The 24,075-nt window shown below is 41.7% G+C and overlaps 2 protein-coding genes across 5 annotated transcripts; both read right to left on the bottom strand.

Annotated features, from left to right (window-relative positions):
* Positions 1–1,525: 1,525 nt before the first annotated feature.
* Positions 1,526–13,052, bottom strand: tnnt1 (troponin T type 1 (skeletal, slow)). 3 transcript variants are annotated; one of them, XM_068337346.1, is made up of 14 exons: positions 6,344–6,371; positions 6,240–6,253; positions 6,077–6,133; positions 5,859–5,876; positions 4,670–4,690; positions 4,249–4,270; positions 4,097–4,157; positions 3,531–3,647; positions 3,082–3,159; positions 2,785–2,898; positions 2,444–2,553; positions 1,973–2,063; positions 1,784–1,824; positions 1,526–1,696 (listed from the first exon to the last, which is right to left on the bottom strand). In XM_068337346.1, exons 1-14 carry the CDS (start codon positions 6,367–6,369, stop codon positions 1,651–1,653), a joined length of 816 nt encoding a protein of 271 aa, XP_068193447.1. In that variant the 5' UTR covers positions 6,370–6,371; the 3' UTR covers positions 1,526–1,650. The 3 variants fall into 3 exon arrangements, 2 of the variants coding, with proteins under 2 accessions (XP_068193447.1, XP_068193448.1); XM_068337347.1 differs by lacking the exon at positions 5,859–5,876; XR_011038397.1 differs by lacking the exons at positions 1,526–1,696; positions 1,784–1,824; positions 1,973–2,063; ... (5 more) ...; positions 4,249–4,270; positions 4,670–4,690 and having other exon boundaries at positions 6,240–13,052.
* Positions 13,053–19,005: 5,953 nt separating this feature from the next.
* Positions 19,006–24,075, bottom strand: pih1d1 (PIH1 domain containing 1). Of its 2 annotated transcripts, XM_068336690.1 has the most exons (11): positions 23,876–24,068; positions 23,279–23,361; positions 22,373–22,430; positions 22,087–22,275; positions 21,346–21,407; positions 20,964–21,045; positions 20,791–20,887; positions 20,265–20,291; positions 20,041–20,119; positions 19,228–19,371; positions 19,006–19,114 (listed from the first exon to the last, which is right to left on the bottom strand). In XM_068336690.1, the coding sequence occupies exons 2-11, from the start codon at positions 23,357–23,359 to the stop codon at positions 19,082–19,084; spliced, it is 852 nt and encodes a 283-aa protein (XP_068192791.1). In that variant the 5' UTR covers positions 23,360–23,361; positions 23,876–24,068; the 3' UTR covers positions 19,006–19,081. The 2 variants fall into 2 exon arrangements, with proteins under 2 accessions (XP_068192791.1, XP_068192792.1); XM_068336691.1 differs by lacking the exon at positions 20,265–20,291 and having other exon boundaries at positions 23,876–24,075.

Below are 24,075 nucleotides of genomic sequence, written 5' to 3'. Positions count from 1 at the left end.
AGACACAGAAAAAATTATTCATGCCTTTGTTACTTCTAGATTAGATTACTGCAATTCCTTATAATTGGGCTGTTCTAACTCCTCTATGAGGACTCTACAGGTAGTTCAGAAAGCAGCTGCCCGCTTACTGACTCCAACTGGGAGGAGAGAGCACATCTCTCCTGTACTAGCGTCACTCCATTGACTCCCGATTAATTCTAGAATACAATTCAAACTCCTTATGATTACATACAAAGCTCTCCACATCTTATTGAAGTGTAGCACCCACCCAGGGCCCTTCGATCCGAGGATGCAGGATTTGTGGTGACCCGTCGGGTTTTAAAGAGTAGAATAGGAGGCAGAAGCTTCAGCTATCTGCCCCCTTTACTCTGGGACGATCTCCCAACCTCGGTCTGAGGGGCAGACACTCTCAGCTTATTTAAGAGTAGAATAAAAACCCTCCTTTTTGATAGAGCCTACAATTAGAAATAACACACACTCCACTACATATGCTGCGATAGGCCTAGGCTGCTGAGGGTATTTTTTCTCCGTCTCTCCCGTTAAAGGGAGATCCTCTGAAGCTTCTGTCACTTCTCCTTTGCCTTCTTTATCTTTCTATGCTCTTAGAATTTATTACTACTCCTAGAATGTATTACTACTACTGTCAAATCACTCTGTCTGCACAATACTGCCGCTGTCTTTGTGCCTCTGTTCCACAGGTGGAGAACGCGGATGGAAGGGAGGATACCCAAAGGCCTGGAAAACCCACCCCCAATTCAGCGACAGTGTACAATGGACATGAAGCTCAAACTGGCCTATCTGCCACTCTCTCTCTCTCTCTCTCTCTCTCTCTCTCTCTCTCTCTCTCTCTCTCTCTCTCTCTCTCTCTCCCCATCTCATTTACTTGACCTATCTCTTTCCCCAATGTATTTCTATTTCCCAACCAACAGGTCAAGGCGGATGACTGCCCTCCAGAGCCTGGGTCCTGCCCGGAGTTTCTTCCTCAATGAGGTCGTTTTTCCCCACCACCGTCGCTTATGCTTGCTCTGGAGGGCATTGTTGGCATTCTATCTGTAAAGCGCTTTGAAATGTCTTCAGATATGATTTAGCGCTATATAAATAAAAGTTGATTGATTGATTGATTGATTGATTGATTGATTGATTGGTAATTTCACCTCTTGATTTGCACCTGGATGTGCCTGCCCTGTGATTGGTTGATGAGAAATATGAATTAATGAGCAGTGGAGCAGGCGTACCTACAAAGTGACCATTGGGGACCATTGGGCAGAGTGATTGATGATATTGATTGGTTGACATGCCCAGGGGTGCTCCATCTTGTATTGTTCTTACCTCTGCTCGAGTGTATTTTTTTTTTCTATTTTTAAAACATTATGTTAATGAAGAAAAATATTACTAATGTCACACATTCAGGACATCCTTCACATGACAACCGTGGATTTCTAAACCAGAAGAAAACAGCCAATGACCATCCATAATGTTGAAATCCACACACAACTCCAAGAAACAATTGATTTTCCAGTCAAACCTGGGTGCACATCAATTTAATTATCAATACATCTTATCAAGAAATATTCAGTAAGGTCTGAACAGCTCTGACAGTAGAGGAATGAGGAGAGGAAACAGGTGACCCTTCCACTTCTCCCCATCTCCCTACTTCCAGCGACCTCCCACCTTCCCTTTTCCATGGCCCTTTTTACTGTGGAATGGACGAGACAGAAAAGTCCGACTGTAGAAACAGATCAGATGCAGTTAATTTGTCATGTGTACAAAAGCAACTACTCACAATTTCTGAGCGTGTTGGATTCTGTTGAGCAGCACTGTGATCTATAGGAGGCAAACAAAACGATTGAAACAAAATAATTATCAGCAAGATCAGTCAAAGCTCTGTTACCTTTCAAAGACATTAGAATAAATGATTCATTTGAAACATGATGTACTCCTATTATTTTTCAGTACTGTGTCATAGTCGTACCTCGTATTTCTGATGCTTCATCTGCTCGATGTAGTCAAACTTCTCTGACTCCAGCTCGTAGATCCAGTTCCACATCTCCTCAGCCCGTTCCCTTGGAGGCACAAAGACATGCAGGCATTGTCAACTTTAATCACATTTAATGTTCAAGTGCTTTAGCTAATGCATTCAGTTTATGCTGAAGTCACATCAACTGAAGATGGGGTAGAATGGGAATAAAACCAATTGTCTTGGGTAAGCTGAGAGATATCATGTCAGATAAAAGTTTATAAAAAGATTTAAACCACCTGACGCACAAGTGGCATTTCACCGCATGATGTCATCAAGTTCTGTTTTTTACTGGGGCTACCGCGGAAACCATAAATGGATTAAGATGTTAATCCAGTATATTTAGAAGGCCCAGATTCAAACATCGCTGTGAGTCCGTGGTTTCAGACTGAAGCTGACTTTTGGAATCCAAATGCAGGAGACTACCTGAGTCCGTCCTCCCTCAAGTTGTCAATGCCCAGCGGCTGCCGTCTCTCGGCCAGCGTTTTCTTCTTGATCTCTTTTCCTGTTAGACGCTTACCCCTCTTCGTCTCCGCCTGAAACAGAGCGTAGTAATCACCTCATGTCATGTCTCCATTATTTCCTCCTCATCATCACCCATCTCATTTTCACTTCCATTTCCTTTTCAGCTTCCCTTATCTTTTCTTCATCACCTCTTTCTCCTCATCTGATCTTCATCACCTCCTCCACATCATTATCAATCTTGTACCTCCTCATCATCTTATCATCTTATCATCATCATCACCATCATCATCATGCTGCCTGACCTTGGCCAGGAAGCCTCCAAAGTTTGCTCCCATTCCAGACAGAACTTTCTTCTTCTTGGCATCATCATCAGCTTTCTTCTTGGCTTCCTCTTCCTCTTTTCTGTGGCGCTCCTCCTGAGGGATGAAAAAGAGAGCAATGACAAAGAAGCAAGAAAACAACGCTCACATGAGATGTTTTCCTGTGGACCTGGAGGGGAGCCTTTATGCTGTGTTGTATTGAGCAGCTTTTAACACATATCATGCACTATAGAGGAACCAGTACGTACATTTAGTCAGAAAGAAAAACTCCAAACTTACCGCAATCCTGTTCTGTCGGTCCTTCTCCTTTTCTGCTCTAATCCTCTGGATCTCAGCTCTCTCTGAGCGACGACGCTCCTGAGGGAAATCAAAGCAAGGACACCACATAACAGTCATTAAATGAGGATTAAAATACATTAAGAGATGATGTAGATTTTTTTTTTCCAAAGACAGGAATGCCGCACCAACTGAAAAAACAAAATTAATTCAAGCAATTACATTAAAATATGACTGGAAATGTAATACTATTTAGTTATGATTATGAGACTTTTAGGATCCTTCTAAAGCATGTTGATTCTGTCCAGTGATGTTTCAGATGTAGTTTAACCATATCCAGTTAACCTAACTATCCTCATTATCTATTGGAGTCACAAATTAGAATGTAGGAACTATGTGATGTCTTTTTTTTTGTTGGTTTTTGGTCATTTTGAAATTGAAAAATAACTTACAATGCGTTCCTTGAGACTGATTAGTTCCTCCTCATCCTTCTTTCTCTGCTCAAAGTGTACATCAATCAGAGTGTGCAGCTCCAGCAGGTCTTTCTCCATTCGCTTCCTGTGGATGTCCTGATGGGAAAACAGAGTGATAATGAATAATACCAGGATAATGAAGAACACATCACTATAGTAGGCCCAGTAGTGATCTCAGTGGAATACCGTATCTCTTATGCAAAGATATGCCCTTGTGTCACTAGGAACATTTTGTCCACCAGCTGACAGAACCAGGATCAGTTCAATCAGACAAAAATTCAAAACCTAGTTAGTTCAAAACCTAGTTACTTAGTTCAAAAATGTGTTAGTTTACAACCTAGTTAGTTAATTAAAACCTAGTAAGTTCAAAACCTAATTAGTTAGTTATATTTTAAACCAGAAACATAGATCTACACATTTGAAAATGGGAAAAGAATTTAATGTAGAACTTCAGATTGACTGATCTGACTTCTCCTAAATTAATAGGTCTCTAAAAAAACCCACGATGATAATATAAAGTGATCCATTTTAATCTCCCAACTTACATCAAAATCTACCCTCTCCCCTTCGGGAATCTTTGGAGGGGCAAGTTGAGGCATCAAGGGTCTGGAAAGAAAAGTGTTTCGAAGATTCTTGAGGAAGTAGCTAAATATGTCACATCACCGCAACCAAACAAAATCAAAGTAGGTGGACATACTTGGGTTTGGGGCGCTCCTCCTCTGTTCATGAAAATGAGAAAAGAATCGTATGAAGTGAATGAAAATGTTTCCATCAAAAGTGTGAATTTGAAGATCAGAACTCATTAATTTAACTATTAACATGACTGACAGTACAGAAAGCAAGGGGCTAAGAGAAGAAAAGAGATCTTAAATTAAAAAATACATCAATTTACATTAATTACAGGTGATGTAGTCACTGTCTGTTGACATTAAGTCAGTTGAGTCCAGTCGGACTCAGATGAGTAGGTCTAATTCTAATATGATTCAAAATCTCTGAGTTAGCTAACTTGAGGAAAGAAGAGCATTTGAAGGAGTTTTAACCCTTTGTTCAATCAATCAGTCAGTCAATCAATCAATCAATCAATCAATCAATCAGTCAATCAATATTCAATTTCTCACCTTCTTCTTGGGCATCTTGATCTGAAGTACCAGCCACATAAAAACAAAGTGAAATATAAAAGCAGTGTAACAAAAATGATACAGAACAACAGTGGACACCGGCAAGGAAGAAAGGATGGGAAGGAATGGAAGTGGGAATCAAATGAAGGAAGAATTCAAAACTGGTAAAAGGTGAAAATAGAGGGGGGGAAAAACTATAGGAGTAAGAAAAGAGTTCAGATGAAATAATACAATACACATAAAGAGCCAATAACAGGAAGGGGTGAATCAGCACTCTGACTGAAAGGTCCCAAGTTATACTATCTGTGATGGCTTAGCTGCCAAGCTTGAAGAACTGGAACACTCAGGGAAATACGGTTTCTGGCTTTCTTGGTAAGAGTCAAGAAAGCCAAAATTAGAAAAATGACCCTAATGTTAATTAACATAAATGTTCTACCAGCACCTCAGGTTAGCCTCACATAGATAGCTTTGTCCTGCTTGTAATGCTAAACCATGGCATTTGCCTTTGGGCAGAGCTAATTGTCTCCTAGCTGTGGTCTCAATTTGGTGGAAAGTAGAAAAGGAGAAAACTAAGTTTCATGGAATATACATATAAATAATTTTGCAAATGTCCATTGGACAGTGATAAAAAAACATGATTTAGAACAATGTCATTGATTGAGTTAAACAATAAAGGCTATGGCCAAACAAACACATTCAATCTGTATCAAAGCCCCCTCACCCTGAGACAGTGTTTTTCCCCTTCCATCAAACTCTGGATGGAAGGGGTATTAATGGATGGCATCACCATGAATGAGCTGTGATGTCATGTAGTTCAGGTAACTTGTTATTAAACTCATGTTTCAAACCACCATTGGTACAGTTCCCATATAGGTCTGATGGCTGGTGTAATCATGATGATTGCCTTTGAAATATAATCATCTGACCTGCCCTGTCATCTACTTTTATGATATTCATTCGAATTTGGCTGAATTCAGTTATCATAGATTATCACCAAACTAAAAGACTATTATACAATGTGGTCTTGTGATACGTTGTTAGCTTTGGATCTTTACATAGTAATTAATTTTGAAATTTAAACGCTAAAGAGGATCATTTCATAGGAAAATGTTTTCAGTGTTACATTGGGTTTGCGTCCGTTCATAATGATGTCCACAGTTTGACTTATCTGGGTATGTCATTGCCTTACCTTCATATTCATGATGCTCTGATAGTCCCAACCAGAAGGTTAGCCAATGGGAAAGCAGTACAGGAAGGAAGGTGATGGGTAAGAGTTAGTATGGTGTACAGCACTTCTCCTCCCTCAGAGTTCTCCAGACCTTCATCTTATGACCACAACCCTGAATCTGTTTACATCTTGTGTCGTATTTTTAACTCTATCAGTTCTGAGAGTCATTTTAAGCTCACCTCCTTCTTCTGTTTCCTCCTCTTCCTGCTCAGGGTAGGCCTCCTCCTCCTCAGCCTCTGGCAGAAAAACGGCCCAAAGACAGGAGTGTAGATTCAGGTCTTACAAGAACATCATTAATGTGATTATGAGAGTGTAGGACAATTATGGATTCTGTGAACCTACCCTCTGCCTGCTCTCTGGAGTGATGAGAAAAATGATATGTTATAGTGATGCATTTATATTAAATTAAGGAAATGTTACACAATGAGGGATGCTGTTCTACTTACTCGTAGTCCTCTTCTACGTCAGACATGACTGCAAAGAAGAGAAACACTCAGAATCCTGATGACAGCATTCATTCAACTTTTTGAAGACAAGACAATCGCAACGGTCTCATCTTCAGCTGTTCATCCTGAATTCAGGTGAAAGGTCTGCTGAAGCCTATCCTATCCAAGCTGACTGAGGGTGAGAGGCAGGGTACACCCTGGATGCGATGCCAGTGCATTGCAGGTCCGCAATATGGACAAACTAACATTCACACCTACAGATAATCTGGTGTGATCAATTCACCTGAAGCGCATATTTTTGGAGGTTTCTGGAAGCTGGAAAACTTAGAGAGAACCCACGCAGACATGGGGAGAACATACAAGGAGAGGAGGGGTTCCAGGGAAAATGAATAGAGCATCCCAGACAGAGCACAGCCCTGCCGGATGCCCCAGTGCACCCTGGAGGGGGCACACAAACTGCCGTTAAACTTCAGTACACTCTCAATGTCACTGTACAACACCCAGATCTTGGAATTAAAACCAGTGCTGAACCCAAACTTCTCCATAGTTTTCCAGAGGAAGCTGTGCTCAACACGGTCAAATGCCTTTTCCTGATCCAATGAAATGAGACCAGCATTTATACCAAATAAGCTGAAAACCTCCAAAACATCATGAATTAGGTAGACATTGTTTACCATGGACCTGCCGGGCATACAGTAGGTCTGATCCCGGTCGATGACCTGCTCCATAGCTTCCCTCAGCCTGGTATCCAAAGCCTTGGACAGAATCTTGTAATCGGTGCAGAGCAGTGACACAGGGCGCCAGTTCTTGATATCCTGCAGATTGCCCTTTTTAGGCAGGAGGGCAACGACCGCCCTCCGGCAGGACAGTGGCAAGGAGCCCGAGCCCAGACTTTCATTAAACACTTCCAGCATGTCACGTGCCAGAATGTCCCAGAAGGCTTGATAAAATTTGACTGTCAGACCATCGATACCCGGAGATCGTCGTCCCTTCATGTTCTGCAGGGCAGTGTGGAGTTCCTCTAACTCCAGCGGCCGGTCGAGTTGTGAGACCTGATGTAGCTCTGCACAGAACTCCTCTAACAGTGGCTGGTTTTCTCGGTATTCACTGTCATACAAAGATGAATAGAAACTCACAGCTCGCCTTCTGATCTGTCCGGGCTCTGTCAGCTCCTGTCCTGTGTCAGACAGCAGGGAGTGGATCACGTTGGTCTGTCCATGCTTCTTCTCCAGGCCGAAGAAGAAGCTAGAGGGAGCATCCATCTCTGTGATGTTTTGTACCCTGGATCGGACCAGAGCCCCCTGTACTTTAGTATCCAACAGGTCGGCTAAAGCCATTCTTTTGGACTTGAGGATTTCAGTACACCTCTGATTTCCTGTGGAAGCGCTTGTCTGTAACTCTACAATCTCAGCCTGCAGGTGTTTTATAGACCGGCAGGTGTCACGTGTGACGTTCAGAGTATACTGTTGGCACAGGACGTTTATCTCTGTTTTGTCATAGTCCTACCACTGCCTAAGAGAAGTAAAATCAGCTTTTCTAAGTCTAAAAGTGCTCCAAAAATAACTTAAAACCTCTCTAAAGCCTCTGTCTAATGCTAAAACTGAATTAAAATGCCAGTATGCACTCCTAGGTAAAATATTTCTCATCACAACGTGACATAAAACCAAAGATAAATCAGTAAAAACAGCTGGCATTATATTACAGTCCCTAAAAACATTAAAATGGTGTTTAAAACAGTAAAAACGATCCAGCCTGGCTAAAGACACCCTACCATCTGTTAGGTGGGACCAAGTGTACTGTCGGCAGTCTGCATGCATCCTCCTCCACACATCCACTAGGCCATGAGAAGAGACCAGCTGTTTCAGAGTGGGTTGGGATGCTGGGTGAGGCTTTGCATGATTACATTCTAAAACCCTGTCCTCAGTACAGTTAAAACCCCCACCCAAGAATTAAAAATCCCCCAAGCCACAGCAATCCAGTCTAGCTTGTATTTTTTCTAGAAAGCTCTTCCTCTCTTTGTTGGAGCATAAATATTCACAAAAACCAGGGTGTGGTGTTCAAAATGTGCCTTCACTAAAAGACACCTCTCCTTTACGACATGCTCGACCTCCAGAGATGTTGGGTCAAAAGTTCTAGAGAACAGGAAGCCCACTCCACCACTCAGCGTGGTGTTATGGCTCAGGATCACCTGTCCTTCCCACTCCTTCATCCAGTCCACCTCATTGTTGTCATCACTGTGTGATCAACATCAATAGATTTCCTCCTTGCTGTGTCAAAAACCAGTGCCCTTTTCCTTTCTACTCTGGCTCCATTTACATTGAATGTCCCCACTCTAAGAGAATCCATGATGAGGGAGAAATAAAAAGTAAGGACCTTAAAATAAATAAACAGGAACAGGCAGGCAGAAACAGTTAAAACATTCTTGCGCTTACTGCGCCCCCTAGTAGGAGCAGGAATCCATCCAGACGCATGGTCGTCTGTGACCGCCTCAGCACCTGTCTGGTTTCCTGTCCCAACATTCTCATTGTTATCACCAGTCTCCCTCCTATTCTCACCCACTGCACCTGTCACCACCCTAGTCTCACCCAGTGTACCTTTCTCACCCAGTTCACCTACCACCTCCATAATCTCACCCTGTTCACTCACTACCTCTCCAAACTCACCCCGTTCACCTGTCAGCTCACCATTCTCACCCACCACAACCGTCCCCCCCACAAGCTGCTCATTGGGGCGCACCCCGAAGTCGCGACCCATCACTCCGCCTCCCCCAGTCATGTGTGGTTATTAATCATGTGTGACTAACTGCATGCCAGCAGGCCCCTAGTGTGTGTTGTGTTTATAGGGGCCTGTATACAGTGTTTGTGCTACTAACACGTATATATGTATATGCATGTACAACAAGGAGTGTAAAAGATAATTTACCCGTTTGTGTGGACAATAAAGTGTGTTTAATCTTCAATCTTTTAATCTCACTTGTCCCACCTTCACTCTCCCCTCTCACCTCGACGTTATCACTAGTTATCACTGCTCCTACCTGCACCTGACTCTCAGTCTCGCTCCTCGCTCCTCCTCCATCGCTGATGCGCCTCGGACAGGCGCTAACAACGTGTCCCTCCTCTCCACAGCCAAAACATTTCAGCCGAGAGGAGGTGGCGTACATTGTGTAGTCATAGTTGTCTACTTTAACAACAACGCGGTAGTTAAAGTCTCCTTCCTTGTTGTTCAGGATCATAGAAACCTGTCGGCGGTGACACACGAGATGTTTCAGTTGCAGGGACTTGCACCCCAGCGGGACTTTGGTAATTGGCAACACAACTTTTCAATGTCGAGAGAGTTCTCTAATTAGGAATTCGTCACTGATGAAACAGGGGATGTTAGACAGCGTGATCCTAGACGCCGGCTGCGACAACTGCATTACCGGTACTAACAGTCCGTTAACATTTATCCCTTTTCCACCAGTAACTTTACCTGTTCCACCTTTTACACGAACATGACAATTGCCCTGTTAATCCGGCCGGCATACTTCAGTGCACTACACCGTATAACATCACCCACCACAAGTGCTACCTCTTCCACGCTGCAAGGAGACACAACCCTAATCCTGTGACTCCTCGTCAGCGACGTGCAGCCACCATACGCCATGACGGCGTCTGAGTGGCCGCCAACCAGCCCACGCCTAGTCGGCAAAAAACACACAAAAACTGACAATAAATGACACTAAACACTCAAGACAAACCCAATTAACAATACACAGAGAATACAAACATAGAGACAAAACGCAAAGATAGAAAAAAGCACTGAAACACACTCCAGTTTTTCCACTCTCTTCATGCACTCCTCACAGAAGAAGAAGAAGAAAGAAATGTACTTTAATAATCCCCTTGGGGAATTTAATTTTTCTAGTCACAATCTACTGTACATATATTTCACACTTATGTGTACAGGTCCTGACAGACACACACACACACACACACACACACACACGCAGAGAGAGAGAGAGGTACTGGAAGCATGCAGATCCATCTATTTTCTGCCGCTGTATCCGCCGCAGCGGGTCACGGGGAACTGGAGCCTATCCCAGCAAGCATAGGGCGTGAGGCGGACGACACTCCGGGCATGACGCCAATGCCACACACAAAGATAGACAACCACGCACACACTCACTCCTACGGGCAATTGGGGACCGGCCAATCAACCTGAAGCTCATGCTTTTGGAGGTGGGAGGAAGTTGAGGAACCCAGAGAGAACCCACGCAGATACGGGGAGAGCATGCAAACTCTGCACAGAGCGGGACTCGAACCCGGAACCGCCATGCTGTGAGGCGACAGAGCTACCCACTGCACCACTGTGCTGCCCAGCGTGCAGATATGTAGTGTAATTTGTATTTCCTTTCACACCCAACCGGTCAAGGCGGATGACTACCCTCCAGACTCCGGGTCCTGCCTGGAGTTTCTTCCTCAATGAGAGAGTTTTTCCCTGCCGCTGTTGCTTATTCTTTATCTGGAGGGTCCTGTTGGGTTTCTCTGTCTGTTAAAGTGCTTTGAAATGTCTGCTGATGTGATTAAGTGCTATACAAATAAAGGCTGATTGATATTGCTCAGCCTGCCTAACTCCTTAGTCCAGAAGGCTCAACGCGTCCACCTAGACCCAGGAAATGGGTTCTCAGTTCCTCTAGTGGGGCATGGTTCTTGGTTCTTCTTCCACCCTAGTATTGGACATACACCCAGTTTTCTGGTGGCCATCCATGGATGTTGACACACAAGCCTATGTATTGGCCCGCCCTGGTCTACCTCCATTAAAGTAGACCAGTCACCAATGTTGACCGTTTTTTCTAAGGCTAATGATTTTCTCGCTCTCTCTAAGCTTCCTTCTGCCCGTGAGACTGCTGATCTTCTGGTTCAACATGTTTTCCCCCTCCATGAGATTCTAGATGACAATATGGAAGGAGGCTCATGCTGTCTTGCTTCAGGATCTCGGCCCACAACTATGCCCCACATCAGAGAGTGTGGCTGTCTTCCAGGGACAGTCTGCTCAGAACCGAGTCCAAGAAACTTTCATGCAGATACATTGGTCTATTCCAGTTTGAAAGGATTATTTACTTTGTCATGGTCCAGTTAAAGTTCCAAAGGCCATGTGGATTAATTTGTCTTTTCATGTCAATTGAACGCTGTGTCTTCCAGTACTCTTTGCCCTCCTGCTGATCCCCCACCCGGGTCACCAACAGTCCATTGTTTGTTGGGTGTGGTTGGTTGAGGCTGTGATCTCCAGTACCTGGTGGGGTGGGAGGGTTACGGTTCAGAGGAGTGTTCTTGGGTTCCTTGTGCTCTTGTCCTGGATCCCAATCTCATTTGGGAGTTCCACCGGTGCCTCCCTGACAAGCCTGGTGTGTCGCTTGGAGGCTCCCATTGAAGCGGGGTGGGGGGGTACTCTTTAGTGCACCGGGTCTTGAGGAACTTTGCCAGTTAGGTTTAGCATTATCGTATTGAACACTAATAAACAAAACAATTACTGTGGTTTAAAATTTAAGATTCTAGACGGTAAGAATTTTCATAATCCCCCATGCAAGTGGGAGTATACTGCTGGCATGGCTCTGTCAAAATGTGACGTAGATATGTGTGCTAACAATAAATCGTGTTGTTGGATCCACAGGTCTACTGGTTTGGTTCTCTGCCAACGTGTCATTGGACTGCAGGCAGTTGCTTTCAGGAGGAAAATCCAGAAGACAGAGTAGAACGTTTGGGCAGCATATTCTTCCACCAGGGGGTGGTATAGATGGCGAAATGTGTGAATCTTGGCCTGGTGCAAAACCAAATGAATGATATGTACTGAATGTGTTCATATACTTCTGGTCATTCATTCATTCATTCATTCATTCATACATTCATTCATTCATTCATTCATTCATTTTTCATTAACCGCTTCATCTGCAGGCTACTGCTCATACAGTATATCAGCTTAATTTACTGGTATGCCAGCCTGATGTCATAGCTTAACTTAAGTCGGTCTCCTGTTCACAGCTTGTTTCAGCTGTTCGTGAGCAGCCAATGAGGCGTTATTTAATTACTTCTGGATAGAGAATAACCAAAGGTTTAACTGCTTCCAGATTTTTATGCTAATCTAATTGTAATAAAAATGATTTACTAACTTATTTAAACCTATGAGTATGTTCATCATAAGATATTCATGAAAGATGGAGGAATGAGAGGTGAACATTTGAACACCCCTGTTGGGTCAGCCTGTTAAAGAAGGGTAGGGGTGTAAGCAAACTGGTGGGTTTAGGAGAACAGCCAAGTTCCAACACACTCTGCTTTGACCAGGTTAATTATAGTCAAGGACAATGCGTGTGTGTGTGTGTGTGTGTGTGTGTGTGTGTGTGTGTGTGTGTGTGTGTGTGTGTGTGTGTGTCATGCATGCTGAAGAGAGGCTATTGTATGCTATTAATATGTTTTCTGTATTGGAGAGGAAAAGGGGGAGACTCTTGACGTGAATGTGAGGTCATGGGTGAAGGACGTGTCTTCATTATGTATAAACTTTGTTAAAAATGATCTAACAGTATAGTCAGGTGTCTAGATAGCTTAATGAAGGAAGTTGTTTGGCTTAATATCCATCCTAACTGGACGTTCTCATTGAAACTTTCTTTAAAAATAATTAAGGGTCTCAAGACAACAATGGAGGAAAGTTGATAAAAGGATGATAAACAGGAAACTTGATGCTCACCTGGACTAACTTCTGAATAGATGACATTTGTGTAGACAGGTGCTCAGTCTCCTCATGCTAAAGTTAGCCAGTCTGATCTCACACTGTTAATATCTGTGATGGAAGGAAGGCCACCACCCCTCAGAAAAAACACATTTAGTCAAACGTATTTTGGTCATTCGTACATCACGAAACACCATAATTTAATTAAGACATTTATTGTTTACTTCATTCATTTACCAATGAATACAATATGTAAGTATGTAGCATGGCCAGATATGTTTGCTTATTTGCGCTGACGCACTTATACAACACTTTACCCATAGTTGTCCATGCTAATCTTATCCACTTGTCCTCCAACAGCTCGAAGGGGCCCCACCTACACAGAACGTTTGGGTGTTGGTGCGACCCCATGGGGGGTTTAAGGGGATTTTTTAGGGCCTCGATGGTGTCAGACCACACACACACACACACACACACACACACACAGACACACACACACACACACACACACACACACACACGGGTGTAGCATATGCCTGGTTAGCAATCAAACAGAGTCTGAAATAAGTTTAAGCTGGCTTAGTGCTAACAGTCATCTTTTGATAATTGCTTTTGTGGGTTTTCCAGGAACAGGAGCGTGAGGACAGAGCATCAACTCCCTCGTCTGAGCTATGGAAACCAACCAAAGTACACACCAATAAAGATGCAGTGTGGTTTTCTACGTGGTTGAAATTGTACTCATCCGTCTGACTGTCTGTAAGGCTAGCGGAGAAACATTCATTATGTTTATCAGTTTACCGTCCCTTTCCTCTTATACTTTGTGCTGTACTGTGTGTTGTACTGCCTGTGTTGTCCTGCCTATTGTACTGCCTATGTTGTGCTGCCTGTTGTACTGCCTGTTGTACTGCCTATTGTACTGCCTATTGTACTGCCTGTTGTACTGCCTGTTGTACTGCCTGTGTTGTACTGCCTGTTATCCTGCCTATTGTACTGCCTGTGTTGTACTGTCTGTTTACCATGGGTCTGAGAGGACTGCAATTTCACCTGTGCTGTATGTCGTGCAAATGTGGTACATTTGACAATAAAGCTGACTGGGACTTTGACTTGACTTTTTGATCAGTTTCAAAGAAGAAATTAAGCTCATTTATGCTTTCTGTACTGCAACGAAGAGTTTGTGTTTGCGTTTGTTTGAGATTAAAATACCACAGAAAGTGTTTGACGTTCATGACACTTTGGGAGCCTTAGGCTCGTGAAAAGTAAGAAACAGTGGATAAAGGAGGGGGTGTTTGAACATTGCCAGGAAGGTTTTTTTGACCGTCTCTTTCCATCACACATGTATGATGGTTTACCATGAAACAATGGGAAAGATGGGGAAGATGAGGTAGAACAGGTCATAAAGAAAATTACACTAGTGAAATGTTGTTTTTACAGAATAACTATAACCTAATTACTGTATATCGGGGGCCGATTCAGTAGATTAAAATTCAGGTTATTTAGAAGAAATTCTCACATTAAAATATAAAATTTTGTTTAAAATATTGATATTCAAACACTCTTGTGGTATTGATGTATGGAGATGAATTTTTGCATGCTTTATTGTGGATGTTTGCAGGTTTTTAGAAATATAAGTACACGATATATATTTCTTTCCTTGGTGGAGTTAATAGAATTTGACTTAAGCAGTCATCAGCAACATGTCTTCAGAAACCCTGCCTTGCGGATTTTTGTATGACAGACGGCACGCTATAAAAACAAATGTCAAAATGTCTATGAACATCAAGAGTAACAAGGCATGTTTTTTAGATAAAAAAAAAACATTCACAAAATCACAACTGAACAAATTCCATTCCATCGCCTTCATTATATTTTTGTAGTAGCAGAAGTTTGAAGTTCTTGATGATTTAAATGATTGATGACTGGGATTCAGAAAGCAGATTCCCGTGACAAAAGTGATGACAGATTTAATCGCAAAAAAAGGACTATCCTCTAAAAGAAAACCTTCCCTGGGACACTTAATCAGACCAAAATGCTAATCTACTATTAAGAAAGCTCTACAGGGAAAACCATGATTTAGCACGATGGCAGACACATTAAATATTCGACATCCAGACAGTCCAGTAACATTCAGTCCCCGTTCATCTGCCATGGTGGAAATGCTGCTGGTTGGATGATAGATTTCAAAAAGCATCCAGCAAGGTGTTTGCTGTGTTGGATGATAATCCAGTATCATGAACAATATCGGGCTAGAAGTTAACGCCATGAATGTTGATGGTATTTCTTTCTGCTGTGATCCTATAATATAACAGAAACTGGAGAGAGGACGCACTGACGGACAGACAGACGTACCTGTTGGAGGGTGTGGTAGCACCAGGTCCAAGAGACAGGCGGAAGACGGAACAATAATTGGACAGACAAAGGGTGCTTTATACTGGGAGGGGGTCTGGGTGGTGGTGGGGTGGGGTTCTGTGTGTGTGTGTGTGTGTGTGGGTGTGTGTGTGTGTGCGCTGTGAGAATTGTTGAATGTCTGAGTATACAATACAAGAATAACTGTGTGTCTGTGCGCACAATTGTTCAAAAATATGTGTGTGTGTGTGTGTGTGTCTGTGTGTGTGTGTGTGTCTTTGTGTGTGTATGTGCATGTGCATGTGTGTGCATGTGTGTGTGTGTGTGTGTGTGTGTGTGTGTGTGTGTGTGTGTGTGTGTGTGTGTGTGTGTGTGTCAGGCCTTGGGGCCATAGGTGGATTAAGCGAGGGTAGAAAGATGAGTACTTCACAGGATTAGGGAGAATAGACGGATGACTTCACTGGACAAATGGTGGCTTGTCACAGGTGGAGGGGGGTGGGGGGGGGGCGACAGAATGAAGAGGGAGGGTGTGGCGGATGAAGGGAGAGAAAGCTGGCAGGGGAGAGGTTAGAGACGAGAAGTGGCCTGTTGAAAACACAAATGTTATTCTACATTTACTCATTAAAACTAATCCGACAAGCTGTGGTGAGCAGCTAATGAGACGTTAGCCGCAGCTCTGGTGGGGGCTGGGCCAACACAGGAGGAAACAGGAAGTACGAAACACATTAGGGATAAGAAAAAGACAGCAGAAAAGGGGACAGGGAAAGAGTAATAAACAGAAAATGACATATCAACTAAATTTCTTTGTACCCATGAGCCTCAGCAGCTGTTACTGTAAGGATTGCATTGCACCGGCTAGGGCATCTGATTCCTAATATGTTCAAAAGAATAGCTTCATGTTTTGGAAAATATGCATATTTGTTTTCTTGCCAGGAGTTTGATGAGTAGATTGATTCCTCTGTCATGGCTATAAATATGAAGCTATGCAGTCAACAGCAGACAGGAAGCTTAGCTCACATGCTACAAACAGGTAGCCAGTCTCTGTCCAAAGCTACATTTAAATTTAATTTGAGTCCTGTGTCTTACTTTTCCTCTTAGTTAGTTAATAACATCCTAATGTATATTTCTTTTAGTGAAATTTTAGTTAAAGAGAAGACTGGGGATTTTAGCCTTACTGTACTGTACTCACCAAAGACATCAGGTTATCAGTAACATTTCAGTCAACCTACTTGAGCCAAACACAATAGTTTATGTCATTTTACACTTATTTCATCAACAATTTCTCTTAAAATGTTCTGACTCACTGACTCAGTCTGATTCATTCCCTCAAATTTTTTATTTGGTAGAAAGAAGACAATCTTTCTGCCTTACTTCTTCCATTTTGGGGGTTTAGAGTGGTTTGTGAGAACCAGTTCCAGTTCAGTTTCTGGCCAGTTTTTTTTGTCTTGGAGAAGGTTGAAAGCTTTTTTCCTTGTCAGAGGATGTCTATATGGGGAAATACTAAAAGCTTCAAGCACCACTCCTCACCAAAACATTTCTTTTCAGTGCTGCTTTGGTCATTTCTACAGATCGATTTTCTTAGTTTTGATCTCCACCAATTTCTTTGCATAATAAATTCCATTGGGTTAAGTTCTTTGTGGAACCCATTGTTACACCTAGTAGCAGTTTAATTACCTCTGCAAAGGTGGTTTGTGCAGTTCATTTGTCAGCAAAAAAATAAAATAAAAAATAAAACATCAAACTGAAAAATAATTGCTCTAAAACTTGTTTTAATGGTGTGGGATCTGTTTTTCTGCTTCACTTGTTCTCATCAGAAGTCTTCTGAGGAGATCATATCTCTCTATAGCTCAAGAACTGTTTTCTAGCTGTAGGTTGTATTCATATTTACACTATTTACATTTCACAGTTGGTTCTTCTACTCTGACAACTTCTACTCTGCCAGTGTCTATAGTATACTATCTTCCTCTTTAACTACTTCTGGTGTGCTTGCCATGAGATGCTACGAGCATTCTGTATGGTCTTGGTTGTTTCATAATCATCCAATCAGCAATCCGGTAACATTATTGCAAAATTATTTTCCTATTTGTGCAAAATCCAATGCAAAATTGAGTTTGCAACAATAAAAATACGGTACCTAACGCCCCCCCCTGCAAAAAAAGAAAAATTTCTCAACAGTTTTGAAGAGTCACAGAAGTTGTCAATTTAATTAAAATCAACCAAAATCTACAAATTAGCAGAAATTGGGGTGTTTCTAAAATTAACTAAGGTCTAGTGTCCCAAGATCCATCCTCCCAAGTGTCATGAGAGTCTATTGAGCTGTATTTGTGTAATCCTGTGAAAAAAAAATTAATAACAGAAACACATCACGGGTAAAAACATCACTTATATTCAAAACAGTGCTTTTTAACAGCACCGTTCAGTTGTGAAATATAAATGCAGCTATTTTTCCTCTCATTCACATCCCAGAGTATCACATGTAATAATCCCCACCAAAATTCTTCTGGAAAAATGACAACAGACTAGTAGTATGAGTGGAAATCATAAGGGAGAAGGTCTTTCCTTTTGTAGTTTATAATATATATAGATAGATTATTACATGTTAATAATGATGTTTAAGCAAGCAGAGAGGTGCTACTTTCCCATGATGAACAGAATTCTTTTAGGGCATTCTTTTAGAAAGGTGATTTGTCAGATCATTGTCAACAATATCTATGGAAAGGATAACGCTATTTTTACTACTTCATCATTCCATGGCTGGGGGAAAGAGAGCAGGGAGCGCCAACAGATGTGGACGCTCAGGACCAGTAGGAAGACAGAGAGGTGAAATAGGAGAGAGATGGGGGAGTGTCTGACAAAGGGATGACCAGAGCCAATCCAGAAATAGAAGAGTACTTCACTCATTAGCGTTGTCCATGAAAGGGGAGGTTTCCACTTCACAAAAGGAGCTCCATGCAGCCCACGCTAAAAGTTATCACATCTCATCCTGATCGGTCTGACCTCATACTGCAGGCATCCGCCTCAGACGTGATAATGAGATTTAACAACGGTGTTCGTGGTCGGCATTGTTCAAAGGGAGTTTTACGTACAACTGTTCAAACCTACAGGTAATATGTACACGAGACAGGAAACACTCAAGTAAAGCCTGAAGACTTTCAAGTCACAAAATAACACTTCATGAAATTAGTTGTCTGAGTCACGTGATCCAGTTCACCAATTGGTTACATTAAATTCCATGAAAAGACAAATCGTACGTTTTAGCTTCAACCTGTAACCATAGAAACTAAAAATATGTCCCCGCGACCCACAACAGTGGATGAAGCAGTGAAGAATGAATGAATGAATGAATGTCAGTGGATTGTTTGCACACCAAATGCATTGCTGTGGGTTTTAAACTCCACCACATTTCAGGGAACGGGGGTTCACTGTTTCCTTCTGTATTGCTGATCCAATTCCAAACCGAATGCATTCCCTCCAGCCACACGCATCACACCTACGTTTCATGGAAATCAAATACTTTGTGGATAACCGTGTTAATAGGCAACCAAATGGTGGGGGGCAGCAAACAGGTCAGGCATTACTGTTCTTCATTTTGGTACATTAAGTCCAACAGTCAAAGTGAATTCTGTGGTAAAACATTTTATTATCACAGCATCGATTTTAATGACAAATAAATAACTGGACTGTAGTTCTGTTGTTTCATGACACCACAGGCATGGTGACTGTAAGGACCTGAGAAGAAGAAAACAAACAGAGCACAGTGTGTTACCTGTGGTTGCTACAGTACATAACTGCTGTGTGGAGTACACTCCATACGTGTGTGTGTGTGTGTGTGTGTTTGGTACCTGGGTGCTCGTATTGTACTGTGCTACACTGTTCTCCTGGTTGACAAGGAAGGGATGGAAGATGTCGAGGTGGAAGAGTGAGGGCCGAGCGTTCAACACCAGCCTGTCCTCGCCAATGTCCAGAACAAGAGAGCGAGAAACCGCCTGCCAAGGAGAACGCTTCGCTCAGCTGACGCTCTGCTGCGCTCACATTGTGAGTGAAGGAGCCTGCTGCTGCGCTGAACGTATGCAAAGCTCATCATTCTAACACAGGAGAGCACTGAGGCTTCATATTGATGCCATATTGATTTATCATGTGGTTCATCTCCCCCTTGTACTGCATTTGGGCCCCTAACAGTGCACAGTGTTTCCAACCCTACATTTAGATAAATGATATATGATTAACATTTCCTTTTTAAAAACATGTAAAAGTTCCCCTCAACATTGCTTCACATTTACGTATAAAGCTGGCTAGGCCAAAAAGAACTTTTTAAGTTTTTTAAATAGGAGTAGATGTTTGCATATATGTTCGATTCAATGAACTTAGATGGGAAGTTCTATGAAAAGTCAAAATGCGTCTTCTCAGAATTAAACAAAAAAGAAATAAAGAACGAAAGTACATTCAAAGATGAAAAATGATCAGGTCAAACAATACAGTACTGTGATACATAAATCACTGAATGGAGCTGATGTGTCTGTGAGGCTTTTTATCATGTAGACATGCTCTCAGTGGAAACACTTTAATGATCAAATAACTATTTATTAAAATTTATCAAAGTTTGTTATTATTTAAATAGAATAAAAAAGGGTGTGTGTATATACTGTGTGTCTCACCACCCCAGGTAGCTTTATCTCTGCGATGAGATATTCAGGGTCGCCAGCAGGGGGCTCCACAAGTAGCGTGAACTCTGGCCTGGATATGCAGGGATGGAAGGGGGGGTGGGGGGGGGGATGATGAATAAACTGTTCAAGTTTGATACTAAAATGAAGAAACGATTAAAAACAGATGATCAGAGACAGAGGGAATGAAAAACATGTCAAGGAACATTAAGTTTTACCGCTTGGCCAGATCGGTGGAACTCTCCCTGGAGGAGAGAGAACAGATCAGAATCAGATTGTTTTTGCAAGTCAGAAAAGAAGAATAACGTTTCATCCTCTGGCTTCAATAATCTCACTGCATGGTGTTCCAACACAAGTGATGATCTTTTAAAGTTTTTACACTTCTGAGCTCAGAAGTGTAAAAACTGCACAGCTTCAAGTTAAAACTGATGTATCCCTTGCTCGATGGGCTCCAGTAATTACATATTTTAGATTATCAGAATGAGACAATCTAGGATTGATTCCAACTGGTCACTGGTATATCTCTTCATTTTATTCATGCAGATTATTCTCCTCCGAGGGGATGTACAAGTAGCCATGAAATAATTTCATTTTCTTTTGTATATGTTTGCCGAATTGTATTTTGTTATGCGTTGTCGATTTTTTGTTCTGTTATTGTTTTATGACTCTAATAAAAAGAATATAGAAAAAAAACTAAACACAACAGCATCCTTTTCGCCGAGGCAGAAACACACGGGGACGTACTGAGGCTGCATCTCTTGAATGATCGGCCTGCTCTTTGTCCTGATATTCTGCTCACTAACCGAACCTAAGAACTTCCTGTTCTTGAGCACCTTCCAGTCTGCAAACACAAAATAATAAACAGCTAAATGAAAGAACACTTCTACATGCACACATACAAAAACACACACACTTACCTCTACTCAGCTCCAGATTGTATTTGTTCTCTAAACCCTCAAAAGACACCAGAATCACAAACTGCTGGAATAGAGTGTCCTTCTGCAAGATACAGTCACACATTCATGTCACACGTTAAATACATGATTATCTTCATACAGCATTTAATATCAATTGTATTTAACAAATATACACAATTCTGTTAGTCATGTGGTTCAGCTGCATTACAAAAGCTTTTAAAAACGATTGAGAAATGGAAATAAAGTAAACCTAAATATAGACAGCATTAATTTAAAATCCAAAGCTCCGTGTATAACAGTGAGAATATTTTTTGTGACCAATTTTATTAATTAGAATTATTTATTATCTTCTCAGTTTTCAATTGCCAACTCAAAAACACACCTGACACTTCTGGAAGAACTCCTGGTTGATGACCACATCATACACTGTGCAACCCTCAGATTCTAAAGCACACAGAAAGACAAACTGTATGAATTCAATGAAAACAATACATTGTAATAGAAAAAAAAAAAGGCTGATTTTAGTTAAAATAGTGTCTTCTATTGTTGCAGTTAATCGAGTTTTAACACCAGGTAGAAAACATGCATGATTGTTATGGTGGTTCAGTCGGTAGTGCTGTTGCCTCGTAGCAAGAAGGTTCCAGGTCTGATTTCTATGCTCTCCCCGTGTCTGTGTGGGTTTTCTAGAAACACACAGCTGAGGTGAATTGATAACTTCAAATTGTCCATAAGTGTGTGTGTGACTGCTTGTTTGTCTTTCATGTGGCCATGTGATGCAATGACGACACGTCCGAGACTCACGGAACCTAGCGCACTTCCGGATGCCGTCAGCCAATAGTATGTGCATACGGTATCACATGACTGCCTACTAAAAATCCGCGATGAGGTGAAGTCTCACGCGTTGATGCGTGAATGTGCGACTATATAGTACTATAAATAGTTAAGATTGGAAAAATAATTTCCCCAAGGGAATTATTAAAGTGTATTTCTTCTTCTTTCTTAAAACCTGACATGGACAAACACTTGTGATTTCATTTTATTGTAGGCACGTTAATGGGAAAGTGGTTCTCGATCAATCACTTTTGTTACAAAGTGAATACTGTCCGGGGATGTTGTTACGTACTGTTGTCCATTTCTACATGTGGTTCGCCGAGGCTCATGGGAAGTCTGTAGCCGCTGGGATCTTCTGATTGGAGCAGCTCCACAAGCTCCTCTCTGGTGAGATCTCCTGGTGCCGGGACAGAGCTGGACTGACAAATGTTCACAAAGACCTTCTGCTTGCCTGGCTCTGTGACGGTCTTCACACACAGGCCTGTGAGGAAGACAAATAAAAAAGTAAAACAGGAAAAACTCTGTTAAAAAAAAAAATCTTCCACAATTGAGTTAACTTGTGCCATGGAGCTTCTTACCAGGTTGTGGTAGGATGACTTTGGATTCAGGATTTTCGGTCTGCATTTTTTCCATTGTCTAAACAGATAACCAAAAACCTATTTAAATTCTGGAATGTTCACAGGCTGCCTGGTAAGTTTGATCCATATTAAACGAGACAAAAAACACTATTGTAAAGTAAAATAACTGAGGATTTATATGAGAAATTAAAAAAGTAAAAAAGTCCTGAACAGTTAAAGTGAAGAACTAAAGTCCATCTGCTTTTGAACAAGTTTTAATGAAATAGAATTATTGTTGGCATTCATGTCCAATAAACTGCGTAGACAACAAAATACATCAGAGGACAAGATAAGTGAAGCAGCAAGTACCTGGCTGAATTTTGAACTCTTAAATATGTTGTGTAAAGATGTAACAATCAGTAATACCTCAGAACTTTTAAACACTACATTCCCTTCTTAATGGACTTTGGCTGCATATTACACCAATTATTACTTCATCACTCTGATTACTTTCTGGACAAATGGATTTTCAGAGTCAGGCCAGAATAAAATCTCTGTCCTGACTCCCCAGATTAATGAGACAAAGGAAACACAGAAGTTTACCACCACATCAAGAACATCTTTCAAAATCTGATTCACATGTGAGCGCCTCAGTTGTAACTTTGAGTAATACTAAGGGAACACGTTAATGGTACAAACATTGTACAACAGCTGCAGTGATGACACTAATTTTCAAGCATGTAGAACACTCATCAGGTCTGACTTCATACACTGTGCAAAATAAACTCCATAAACTCCATAATGGGATTGCCAACATGGAGCTGGTTTGGAATGTCTTGGTGGTAGCTAATGCTAGCCAATATTTGGAAGGATGATGCTGTCTGGACATGAACGGAGATGATTGCCGATGAGGAAACACAACATTACCTTTAAAAGCAGCTGCTGATAGATCTCCTCTTGACGCTGCAGCTCCAGTTCTGAGCTGAGGAGAGAACAATCTGTCGACATGTCTGTGGGCAAAAATCAACAAAAATGAATCCATGTGTCACATACTAAGTTTAACAATAAATAATGAGGGCAACAACTGCTCCCTGTAAAATAAATGCACCAAACAACAACTAGTAAATATTAATATCTAATCACAAATGACTGACTTAATGACATTTTCAATGCAGTCTTTCACATCTACTTGTAAACAATGAGGACAAGGTGTCAACCTGAAACTGTTGCTGTTATTATGTCATTTCACTTGAAAAAGTGAGCAGCCAAAAAAATGTGATTTTAAAGTTAAAATGTTTGTCTGCAAGAATCTCATATTGACACTCTTTCATATCTAACGACTCTCGTCCCATTACAAAGCCATCAAAATGCACTTCCTGCTGAATTTACAAACCTGTATGTGAGAGAAACGAGCTAAGCTAACCGCTCATGTTAGGGACGGTTGTCTTGGTTACGGGTCCGTCTCTGTAACCAAGACAACCGAGACGCTAGCTTAGCTTTAGCTTCCCAGCAGTGTGTACTAACCGTGTAGCTTCTTGTTTCTCCACGAAGGTATCGGTACGGCCTAGTGTCTGCTGTGTTCCCCCTGTTATCACATCTAATACAATAATTTCCTTCCTCCTTTACCACTTCCGGTTAAGAGCGTTAGGCCGGAAGTTATCGTACTTCCGACGCGTGACTTTCAAAATAAACGTTTCACATGACGTTTCTGGGGCGACTTTACT

The sequence above is a fragment of the Antennarius striatus genome, chromosome 16 (assembly GCF_040054535.1).
Source record: "Antennarius striatus isolate MH-2024 chromosome 16, ASM4005453v1, whole genome shotgun sequence".
NCBI classification, from domain to species: Eukaryota; Metazoa; Chordata; class Actinopteri; order Lophiiformes; family Antennariidae; genus Antennarius; species Antennarius striatus.
Note: the sequence above shows the minus strand (reverse complement) of the source record. Positions and strands in the feature narration are given on the sequence as shown.

Coding starts and splice junctions, on each gene's coding strand:
- tnnt1 (XM_068337346.1), bottom strand. CDS start 6,369: ATGTCTGACGTAGAAGAGGACTACGA. Junction 4,158..4,248: donor GAGGAGCGCCCCAAACCCAA/GTATGTCCACCT, acceptor TTTTCTTTCCAG/ACCCTTGATGCCTCAACTTG. Junction 1,825..1,972: donor TGAAGCATCAGAAATACGAG/GTACGACTATGA, acceptor TGCCTCCTATAG/ATCACAGTGCTGCTCAACAG.
- pih1d1 (XM_068336690.1), bottom strand. CDS start 23,359: ATGTCGACAGATTGTTCTCTCCTCAGCTCAGAACTGGAGCTGCAGCGT. Junction 21,408..22,086: donor ACATGTAGAAATGGACAACA/GTACGTAACAAC, acceptor TGTGTGCTTTAG/AATCTGAGGGTTGCACAGTG. Junction 21,046..21,345: donor AGTTCTTCCAGAAGTGTCAG/GTGTGTTTTTGA, acceptor TGTATCTTGCAG/AAGGACACTCTATTCCAGCA.